Below are 12,516 nucleotides of genomic sequence, written 5' to 3'. Positions count from 1 at the left end.
GTCCTTAGCCTTATAGATTTGGGGGCCTCCCATATCAGTGAGGCACCATGGCAATCCAGCAACACTGGACAAAGTGATTTTTTGGTGACAAATTTACAAAAACACAGTATATCCAAACCTGTCTCATGAGGGTCTAATAATCAGTATACTCCATGTCAAATATAAAAAGAGAGAATGTGATTTTGCTTAAGGGCCTGAAACTGTAAATTTTTTTCTTATGTAAGAGCACAAGGTGCATTTTTTTTTCTTTACATTCAGCTTAGGTACAATAAACTTTCTTCCCCCCCCCCCAAGGCAATGGGGTTAAGTGACTTGCCCAAGGTCACACAGCTAGGCAATTATTAAGTGTCTGAGGCCGGATTTGAACTCAAATACTCCTGACTCCAGGGCCTGTGCTCTACCCACTGTGCCATCTAGCTGCCCCAATAAGCTAATTAACTTTCAATAAACATTGTTTCCATCTTGAATTGTTGCTAATTTTAAGCAAGATTTTGAAATACAAAGGAAAATTATAAAATCTCCTAATTTATCAAGCCCAAGTTATTAAAATTCTGGTAATTTGCAAGTTTTATTTTCTGTACTACATACACACACACAAACACACACACACATATGTATATATATATACCATGTTAAACATTAACTTTATCCATGATTTACTCCAAGATTATGCCAATCACATCAATACATAGCCTGTAGGTAATGTCAATAAAAAACTTGGAACTGCGCAAACTCAGTAAATAGTTGAAGATGTCAAAACAAAACTAGATTTCTCTTCTATTTTTATGTAAAATGGAATATAAAATTATCTTGATTTGGCCTAAATCAAACATTTCTGAAAAGATTAGCATACCATTGGGTATTTAGAGATATACATTTAAAATAAGGAAAATGAATTACTCTTGCCAAATGTTTTTTGAAGGCTCTTTATTAACCCCCCCTTTCTATCATTTTGCTAGAAGAAATAAAAATTGATAAATTAAGGAAGGAATTTCATTTTTACAGATGTGGGCATTTAGAATACTGGTTAAAAATTGCAGAATTCCATTAAATAAGAGTGAATGATAGAGAAATACATACAAAAAATAATTTTAAAAATCTGTTTATTTCTGTGACTGCAGTGCTAAACTGTATCAAGTCATTCTTCAAATAGCTACTACAAAGTTAACTTACTTGCATCATAAATACAAATTGTTTCAGTGGCATTTCAAATCATTTACATTTATACATTTCTTTTATCGCTTTTTTTTTACAAAAAGGATTTGTTGTGCTTTTTTGCAGATCTAATCTAAATTTCTATATCAAACATCTTAATTCTATATTTGCAAAATGTATTGGCCAGAAGTCTCTGTGGGAAGTGAGGAGAAAAGGTAGGGAAGTGAGGTAGAGTAGGAGAGCTATCAGATATTAAACAGAAAAGCAAAATTCCAGAATATATACAACTAGTCAAATACCTCTTTATTTAAGACTGATTACTGCCTTCAAAAGGGCAGCATATTAAAAAAAATTTTTATCTCCCCCCCCAAATGAAATTCTTTATTTTTTCACAATGGTCACATTCTTATAGCAATTGTATCTATAAAACAATAGTATAACAGTCTTCATAATCCATTCACGATGTGTGCTTAAAAAAGACATTTCTATATCTTAAAGATGTTGTTTATCTTAAAGCAATCTAAATACTGTGCTTTTAAAGAGACAATAGCTTAGAAAAGATTGATTAGGGTGGACTTATTTACAAAGTTTACTCTTTAGCAATAAATAATCCTGATTTTGGAAGAGTTGATACTCATGCATAACTGACAAGATGGACATATACTCTCAAATTATTTACACAGTAATAACTCCTTCATAGCACTCTCATCAATAGCATAAAGATAATTTTCTCTTAATATTCTTCATATTACTCAGTCTTGCTTTTGGGGAATACATCCTTCCATTTCTACAACTTCTGGCCATCCTTCATATTTGTTTGTATCCTTGTTGTTCTTTATGTGCTACAATAAAAATGAAAAAACCCCCACCATTATAATAAAAATACATCAAGTTGATTTACAAGCTTGATTTATCTTTGGCACAGCTACTAATATATTATTATAATGAAGAGTGCATGACCAAGAAAATAATTCCACTTAATTAAGTGTTAATAACAGACTCCATTACTGAACAGCCCAGTGCTTTGCACATAGAATGTACACGATATTTGTTGACTGAGTTAGTAAATACATTAAATTAAAAAATCAATTTCAGGTGGTTCTAATAATAAACTCTCAAATTAAAATAAATTTGGATTTAATATAAAACATGCAAAATTATTATTATTTTCTATATCATCCCAAAGATCAAGATGAGGAATAGTCTTAAGCTACTTTAATTTATTCTTAGAGGTCTAGTGCACTGAAAATATATGAAAGGATTTTTAGAAGCTAGACTGCTTTCAAACAATGAATTAATAAAAACAGTCCTCATACAGGGCAAAAAGACATTTGTTATCTACCCATTTAACTGAGATTGAGAGTAAGTGGGACAAATTTAATTATTTATATTTGTGGAATGCCAGGCATTTTGAATTTACTCACCAAAATATAGCATGAAAAAGTCAAGAGACTCACCTGTTCAAAGGGGCTTTTTGTCTTTATACCTTTTCCACCACAGAAGACCCAGTTGTCTCTAAAATCAAGGTTAACAATGGCTGAACTTCCCAAAGAAGCAATCAGTAATCTTGCCTCATTAGTGAGTCTTTAAGAAAAAAAAAATACCATTATGGGATTTTTAATATGAATATTCTATAATACTGTGGTGGCACAATGCACTTTACCATAGTAGAGAAGTTCCAAATGACTCACTTCTATCATACAAAGATTTATGAGTAAAAGACTGAGGATGGGAAAATTCTCAAATTTTACAATTTAGCTTAATCCTGTGATGTCACTGGCATATGAAACTCCTACCAATGGAGAGCAACAATTTTCAAATTTTAGTTAGCTATTTGGGACACTAATGAATTAAGTGACTTGCCCAATATCATCAGAGGCAAGATGTGAATCTTAAGTCTTCCTGATGTCAAGTCAGTCCTCTATCCATCATATCATGCTATCTCTACAAGAATGATTAAATGCTGAAAATCATTAATAAGTATGTCATTTTTACAGGTGTTTGTATTTTATTCTTGTTCCTGATCAACCATTTACATTTTTATGCTAATGATATAGGCCCATTTAATGGAAGATCTTAATCTATGTTTTGTTATATATGCCTAATGGGAAGAAAATAGATTTTTATTAAAAAAAATTAAATGAAAAAATTCAATAAGGGAAAAAAGTAATTATTAAAAGCAATCAGCAATGAGGTTTCCTGGGATATTAGTCAAAATCCTAACATTATTTTAATATATGTAAAGGGTTCACAGATGGGCCCCAAATCAATTTGAGGGAAGGTTGGCTCAAATTGTCCTAGGTCTGCTCTATAGTTTCTCTGTTCACAAATATCTCCAAATGTAGTTGTAGGAGTTTGGGAAGCTAACTCAAATATTTTTAGTTCCAATGTCCTAGATCACAACAGTACCTAAGGAGAAAATAAACAGCCTGCCAAGGATTGAGCTTACTGTTCCCATGCTAAAAAATGATAGCACATATTAATTCTACAAAGTAAAATGATGTACCCCCCCAAAAAAGATTTATATAAAAGCTGCCTATATGAAGTTTTCAAGGGGAAAAAAAGTAAATATTTTGAAAACATTATATATATATATATATATATATATATATATATATATATATACACACACACACACACACACATTTAGATTCTATTACAGATACACAAAGCAAAAATACATACAAACTTTGGGTTAATCCATGTGATCATGTATGTAGATTATGAATGTATGTATGTACATGTACATATGACTTGGATTGTGGAGCTAGTTAGTAAGCTTAACTAAGAAATACCGTAATCACAGTTGTTTGGTTTCTGTTCTTTCAATTTATTTAATTTAAAATTTTGGTTTGAGAGTACAAATTAATTTATTCTACTGAGATCCAGAAATATTTAAAATTTTAAATGAATACTTTAGCATGCTCTTTGCTTTCTCCATTCTTTCATATATATATATATATATATATCTGATTCTCAATTTAAAGTAAAAAGCTGGAAGCTGTGAACTGGTCTAGCCATTCAGGAAACAATTCTGTAATTAAAACCAAAGTTATTACATATCTTTTATCCAGAGACATCACTCCTAGGTCTATATTCCCAGAGAGATTAAAGAAAGAAGAAAAAGATATGAATGTATAAAAATTACTTTTAGCAGATCTTTTTATAGTGGCAAAGAACTGGAAATTAAGGGAGAATCCATCAACAGGAGAATGGTTGAACAAATATATAAATATAACAAAATACTATTGTGTCATAAGAAATAATGAGATAGCTTCAGAGACAACTGTATCAGAAAACTGATACAGAGTGAAGCGAGCAGAAGCAGAATAATATTTTAAGAAAAACAACTTTGAAAGATTTAAGAACTTTGATCACTACAATGACCAACCAAGATTACAAAGGGCCAATCCCTCACCATCTAACAGAGAGAGGTGACTGACACAGTATACAGAATGTCACATTTTTTTTAAAGAATTGGAAAATACAGGAATTTCTTTTTCTTGACTTTGTATATTTGTAACAAGTTTTGTTTTTCTTTTCAAGTAATTTGACAGGAGATGAGAGCGAAGAGAAAAAAAGTGCTTAGAAATGTCATTTCTTACTTCGTTTTTCTAGTGCTATTCTCTTGATTTAATTGCTTCTTGCTTGATCACTTACCTTCTCTGTCTCATTTGCTGGAATATAACCCCTACAATTAAAGCTGGGTGTCCAAAAAGAATCACAAAATTCAACATGACCAAAAGAGCACTCATCATCTTTTTCCCAACTCGATCCTTCTTCCAAACTGCCTTATTTCATCCAACCAAATTGGCTTTACCATCCATGATGTTCCACCTACATGTTTATATTGGATGTATTCCATTCCTGGAATCACTGCCTCTATTTAATAGTTTCCCTCAAGGTTCAGCTTAAATAGAACCTTCACATGAAGCTTTTTTGGTTACTCTCCCTTAGCTGATCGGCTAGTACTTTTTTTCCACTACAACCCATCATCTTTTATCTGTCATGTACCTATATATGTACATGCTATCTTCATAGCATAGAGCAGGGGACCTGTGTGGCAGATTAACTGATCAATTACTAGTCATTCCAATTACTGAAAATGTTCTTGTAATTAAAATGTGTCTTTCCTATAGCAACTGTATTAGACATGTATAAAAACAGGACAGAATGGTTTTATTAGGTATTCTAGAAGGATGTGGAGGTCACATTAGAACTCAGGTCTTCCTGACTCCAGGGCTGGTGCTCCACTCACTGTACCACCAAGCTGCCCCAGATGATACTTTCTTAGTCAAGATTCTAATGCTGGCACAAAAGCAAGTGTAAAGTGTACGATGTTTCAATTATCCTAATATCTTCTGGTAGTATAATTTCAAAGAAAATAGAACAGAAATATTTGATGCTCTCTGCTGCTAATTTCCTCATTCAACTAGGATTACTACTATTCTGAAATTAATAAGGAATAATTAGTTGATTATGTGGAAGAAGAACAAACTTTAGTTTTCAATTAGTTTGCATTTCTACAGTCCTTTATTTCATGTAATTTTTATTGCATCATGATCTGCATTCGATTGTGAGGTTTTTCATCCCCTAAAACATGGTCATTTTTGTGTAGGTGCCATGTATACATGGCATTAGTGCATATATATTGATTATAACTTCATTAAATATGGTACTTTTGGGCAAGATGAAGTTTCCTTCATTATCTCTTTTAATGAGATCTAGTTTTACTTTTGCTTTATATGAGATTAGGATTGCTAATCTTGATTTTTTTTTTACTTTAGCTGAAACATAATATATTCTGCTCCATCTTTTTACTTTTACTCTATGTGTGTAACTGACCAAATGGTAAGTGGTACAAAATTTAAAAAAAAAAAGAATTTCTTAAAAACCAGAAAAGGCAAATGGCAAAAGTAGTACCAAAAAAAACATCAGTAAAGAAAATAATTCCTTAAAAACTTAGTAAGTGGAAGCTAATGATTCCATGAGACATCATGAAATACTTTTTTCAAAAACTAAAAAAACCCCACCAAATGTGAATTAGCTCAACATAAAAACAACTGACATGAAAAATAGATCAAGGAGAGATAATTTAAGAATTATTGAATTATCTGAAAGACATGATCAAATGAAGAGTCCAGATATATTTGAAGAAATTATCAATGAAAACTAGAATTAAGAGTAAAATAGAAATGGAAAGAATTCAACTAGTCATTTCCTCAAAGATATTCCAAAATGAAAACTCCCAAGAATAATATAGGCAAATTTTAGAACTCCTGGAACAAAGACAACATGATCACCCAGGATTGCTTCCTTCCTCATTAAAGGAGTGGAGGGCTTCTGGAAGCAAATGAGCTAAGTTTACAACCAAGAATAAGTAACCCAGCAAAAAATACTCAGTAGAATCTTTAAGGGAAGGGGAATGGATATTTAATGAAATAAAGGATTTTCAAAGATCTCTCTAATGAAAGTACCCAGAGATGAATAGAAAATATGATACTTCAAACATAATACTGAAGAGAAGCATAAAAAAGGTAAATGTAGCAGAATAATCATAAGGAACTTAATAAACTGTTTATATTCCAATATGTAAAGATGATACATAGAAATTCTGTTAAATTTATTTATTATTTCAACTACATGTAATAGTCACTTTTTGTATGATTTTGAGTTCCACATTTTAAAAGATTTTGAGTTTCTCATTTTTCTCCCTCCCTCCTCCCCATGACATCAAGTATTCTGATATGGGCTTTACATGTATAACTAAATACACAAAATTCTTTAGAATTTTATTATTAGGGTAGTTAAAAGCAGTTTACACAGACAGAGGGGATGGGTATGAATTGATTATGTTGGAACAATCACTATAAAATTGAAGGGGTAAGAAAGAGGGATGCACTGGGAGAAGGGTGATAGGAAAGGTACAACAGGGAACATTTTCTCATATAAAAGAGGTGCTGACATGGAAGCTTTTATAATGAGAGGGGGCCAAGGGGGAAAGAAATGGCAGGCAATGCTTGAATAATACTCTCATGGAAAATGATTCAAAGTGGGAAGTAAATACACACATATATCTATAAACAATATATATATTTCTGTGTGTATATATATATATATATATATATATATTTCTGTACATGTCAGTATATGCTGACACGTACAGAAATCTTTAAAAAGGGTAAGGGAATGCTAAAAGGCAGGCCAGGTAAAGGGGGGCAGTGGTTAGAAACTTCTGAGGAAGGACAGGATAAAGAGAGAAGAAATAAAGAAAATAGAATCTATGGAAACACAATAATAACTGTGAATGTGAATGGAATAAGTTTGCCCATAAAAAAACAGAAATGGGTAACAGAAAGGATTAGGAACCAGAATCCAACAATATATTGTTTATCAGATATACAAAAGAAACAGAAAGACATACAGGGTTAAAATAAAGGACTGGAGCAGAATCTAATATACTTCTGGCTAAAGTAAAAAAAGGCAAGGGTAGTAATCATGATCTCAGACAAAGCAAAAATAAACCTAATTAAAAGAGATAATCAGGGTATCTAGGTGACACAGTGGATCGAGCGCTGGCCCTGGAGTCAGGAGTACCTGAGTTCAAATCCAGCCTCAGTCACTTAATAATTACCTAGCTGTGTGGCATTGGGCAAGCCACTTAACCCCATTGCCTAGCCAAAAAAAGAGAGAGAGAGAGAGAGAGAGAGAGAGAGAGAGAGATAATCAAGGAAACTACATTTTGCTAAAAGGTACCATAATCAATGAAATAATATCAAGAATTTTTTATTGAGTATCTTTGATAAAGGTCTCATTTCTAAAATACAGAACAGAACTGAGTCAATTTTATAAAAATTTTTAAAAAGAGCCTTTTCCAGTTGATAATGGTCAAAGGATATGAATAGTCAGTTTTCAGAAGAAATAAAATCTATCTATAGTTAATATGGAAAAATTCTCTATCAGTTAGAGAAATTAAAACATCAATGAGAAATAAAAAATACTGGAGGGGATGAAAGAAAAATAGATAATTAATAGATAATTAATGTTGGAGTAGTGAATTGGTCTAACTATTCTGGAGAACAATTTGGAACTATGCCCAAAGGGTTATAAAACTGCATTTACTTTGACCCATGAATACTATCTATATCCCAAAGAAATCAAAGAAAAAGGAACATTTGTCTGTACAAAAATATGTATATCAGTTCTTCTTTGTGGTAGCAAAGAATTGGAGGGGAGACTATTTTGTTTTCTAGAGTTATCTTTTACCTATTTGTTGTTGTTGGGGTTTTGTTTGGTTTTTGTAAGGCAATGGGGTTAAGTGACTTGCCTAAAATCACACAGCTAGATTAGAGAAATGCAAATTAAAGCACCTCTGAGATACCACCTCACACCTATCAGATTGGTCAATATAAGCAGAAAAGACAATGTTCAATATTAGAAGGCATGTGGGAAATCTAGGACACTAATACAATGTTGGTGGAGTTGTGAACTGATCCAACCTTTCTGGAGAGCAATCTGGAATTATGCCCAAAGGACAACAAAAATGTACATGCCCTTAGATCCAGCAATACCACTACTGGGCCTATACCCTGAAGAGATCATGAAAAAAGGGTAAAAATATCACTTGTACAAAAATATTCATAGTAATCCTGTTTGTCGTAACAGAATTAGAAATCAAACAAATGTCCATCAATTGAGGAATGGCTAAACAAATTGTGGTACATGTATGTTATGGAACACTATAGCTCTATTAGAATCCAAGAGAGATGGGATTTCAGTGAAGCCTGTAAAGACTTGCATGAACTGATGTTGAATGTGATGAGCAGAACCAGAAGAACATTGTACACCCTAACAGCAACATGGAGGTGATGATGATCAACCTTAATGGATTTGCTCATTCCATCAATGCAATAGTAAGGGACAATTTTAGAGTACTTGTGATGGAGAATACCACCTGTATCCAGAGAAAGAACTCTGAGTTTAAACAAAGACCAGTCTTCAATGTACAACATAATTTTGCTATCTCTAATATTTTATTTTCTCCTTAAGGATATAATTTCTCTCTCAACACATTCAATTTCTATCAATGTACGGCATGGAAACAATATAAAGATCATCAGACTACCTTCTGTGGGGGGGAGGATGAGAGGAAGGGAGGGTGGGGGAAAATTGTAAAATTCAAAATCTTATAAAAATGATATATAGAAACTACTATTGTATGTAATTGGAAAACTAATAAAATATTTTTTAAAAAGATCACACGGCTAGGTAATTCAGGTCCTCCTGATTCCAGGGCCAGTGCTCTATCCATTGCACCATCCAGCTGCCCCTCTTTTACCTACTTGAAAAGCTATCATGTAAAGATAATAGACTTATTTTGATATTCCATAGAGAGAAACCAACAAAAGGGAGAAGTTGCAAAAACACATTTCAGATTAATTTAATAAATACATTTCAGTGATATACTTCTTCCAACAATGTAGTAAGTTTTCTCAGTAGGCAATGAGTTTCCAGTCTTAATGACTGAACCCAAGGCTTCCAAAAATAATTCTACGGTTCTGTTATTTTTTAAAATTTAGTTAAAAAAGGAATTTTTTAAAATTATGGCTCCAAAGAGCTAAAACCAGGATTAAAAATAAGTTCAAATTAAGTTTAGTTTGCTTACTTAAACTAGAGATTTATTTAATTTGTACTAAACTGTGTGAAGGGTTTCACTTCTGCAGTACAATCCAAAAACCGTATCTTTAAATTAATCCCATGTCAGCTGGTAACATGAACAAGAAGCACCAAAAATTGTTACTAAAGTAGAAAGAAGAGATCAAAACCAACTCTTGTCATTATTATTTATGACCTAAAAGCATGGAGGCAGGCTCAAATAAGTCTCCTATATGCATAAGGAAAAAGGACTTCAAACTGAGAAATTTTCCTCAACTTGCTGTTAGTAGACATAAATAGAGCTAGTGGCTTATCCAACAGATGGTTGGTGATTGAGTATTCAGAGGTTCCTCAATTACATATCTGACACTACAAAGTACTAGTCTTCAAGTATCTCTACAGACCAGTTAGAAACTGATGACCTTGGGCAGTTAGGAGCACTGATCCTGGAGTCAGGAGGTTCTGAGTTCAAATCCAGCCTCAGACACTTAATAATTTCCTAACTGTGATCTTGGGCAAGTCACTTAACCCCACTTTCTTGCAAACACCTTCCCCCCACACACAAAAAAGAAACTGATGACCCTGTTGCCTCTTTTCAACAAAGTAAACAGGCTCATCAATTTAAATTCTCTTTAACTGTCACACACTAAAAAGGGGAAGCAGGAGATTAAGAGTCCTATGGTCAAAATGTACCTTTTATTTTACTAATGGTCATATTTTTCAGACATTAAGTATTATAAGCATACATTAAAGTTTCTACCCAGTGATAAGTACAGTATCTTGCACACAAAGTAGATGCCTAACAAGGTTCTCAACTGAATGACTTGAGTTTTCTACTAACACTTTCATAGGCTGATGGACTTTGTGCTAAGGACTGTCATAATTTAATGAATTACCAATGTATCTTCCCAATACTTGCTTCTACACATGGATTCCAAGTATATTTACAGAAGGATGAAGGAAACCCTGATGTTCAATAATAGCTACTTTGGAGCTAATTAAGTAGTAAAAGTTTGCTTCAATATACAGATAATCATTTATAAAGGTCTTAGTAATTAAAAAAAATCCATACATACTTGGTTGCTCCATCATCATATGTTCCCATTAAAACGATGGTTCCATCTTGAATAGACTTAAGGAATTCAATAAATGGTGCCACATCTTAAAAACAAAATTAATTACATTTTTAATGACTGAGCTATTAACCCTACAAAATATTTCTTGCCACTTCCTAATAGTGTGTGATCCCAGTAAAGAAATCCCTAAAAGATTAGTATAGTCCTATAAAATAGTTTAAATAATAACAGTACATTAATGATTCTTCCAAAGTGTGCCAAAAACCCTTGTATCAATGGTAGTAACTGTATGCCAGGAAAGCAGATTAAAAAGGATTTATAATCACAACTTCAGATTGGTTTTAGGACTCTCAAAACTTGAAAGTAAGCTCCTTGAGAGTAGGGACTATCTTTTCAGTCTTTGCATATAAAAGTCATTGTTTAAATGTTTCTTAATTAAAGGTAGTCTTATTAGAACTTGGAAAAATCTAAGGTACTTGCTTCAGGCTATAATTATCCTGTTCTCTTTGGATCAATGTACAACATGGAAACAATGTAAAGACTGACAAATTGCTTTCTGTAGGGGGTGGAAGGAAGTAAGATTGGGGGAAAAATTGTAAATAAATTGTAAATAAAATCTTTACAATTATCCTGTTCTAGGTGAGAGGAGTAGAGAAATTCACTTAAGGCCAAAAAGATTTTAGAGGGCAAATGTTATTTTGAGAGGTTTCAAAGAAGGGTAAGAAAAATGGGGGAGGGCTCCCAAATCTATTAGCTACAATAGTCTTTCAATTCACAATATTCCCATGAGTTCTCAGAATTGAAATTATGAACAAGAGGCATTTGAAATTCAAGGACAGTCCACCAGAGGCAACTGAAGACTTGTGGCACCAATTATTTGCAGGAAAGCAAGAGAAGAATAACTATAAACAGATACAAAATCATACATTTTACAATGGCAAGTATTTTCTGAAGACCACATTTTGACATAACATTCAACAACTTCAGCACTCCCACTTAACCACATTCTCATGCTAGAACCACTAGCTCTCATCAGGTCTGCTCTAATGAAGTAAACTTTATAACTATAGCATTTATTATTCATGGATTATATAAAAAAATTAACAACTGTTTACACTTAAAAGATTATAGTTTATTGCAACTACTCCTAAATAATGTGTTTTTAAAAGCAGTGATTTAATCTATTTTGGGTATAACATCTTCCTAAATAAAGCACAAGGATAATCATGTTATTTCCTTGGAGAACCAAGGGGGGGGTAAGAGATAAAGAGAACCAGTTATAGATGTCCTGCTTCTGCCTCAAACTAACTTTGTGATCCTGAGCAAGGAGCTCTACTAGCCAAGATGCTAATCTACACTGGTATGAGAAATTCCTCCCAGGGAGCTGCAGCTACTACTGAGCTCAAGGGTCCAGTTAAAAAAAAAGTATAGACAATACCAGAATCAATGATTATGTTATTACTTCCAACATTAAGCTCTAGAATTCCCAATCATATATGTCTTTAGTTTAAGGTACTGATACTAATACTGTCATATCTAAAAGCTTTTCCGTGTATGAAAAGTTTCCTAATTAGAGAGAACTGTGCAAAGTGTATGAACCAAATTGACTCCATAACATAAAATTGATTTC

At 32.7% G+C, this 12,516-nt stretch overlaps 1 protein-coding gene across 2 annotated transcripts in view; it reads right to left on the bottom strand.

Annotated features, from left to right (window-relative positions):
• Window positions 1-1,086: 1,086 nt before the first annotated feature.
• The window catches only part of LOC141493007 (protein FAM3C), a 53,593-nt gene continuing 42,163 nt past the window's right edge, over window positions 1,087-12,516 (bottom strand). For both annotated transcript variants that reach the window (XM_074193818.1, XM_074193819.1), the window contains 3 exons: window positions 10,887-10,971; window positions 2,613-2,739; window positions 1,087-1,997 (listed from right to left, as the gene is read on the bottom strand). In XM_074193818.1, coding sequence (XP_074049919.1) covers window positions 1,908-1,997; window positions 2,613-2,739; window positions 10,887-10,971 — 302 coding nt within the window. In that variant the 3' untranslated portion in view covers window positions 1,087-1,907. The remainder of the gene's footprint in view (window positions 1,998-2,612; window positions 2,740-10,886; window positions 10,972-12,516) is intronic.

This window comes from Macrotis lagotis, chromosome 7 (genome assembly GCF_037893015.1).
Source record: "Macrotis lagotis isolate mMagLag1 chromosome 7, bilby.v1.9.chrom.fasta, whole genome shotgun sequence".
In the NCBI taxonomy this organism is placed as follows: Eukaryota; Metazoa; Chordata; class Mammalia; order Peramelemorphia; family Peramelidae; genus Macrotis; species Macrotis lagotis.
The sequence above is the reverse complement of the archived record's forward strand: the minus strand, read 5'-3'. Positions and strand labels throughout refer to the sequence as shown.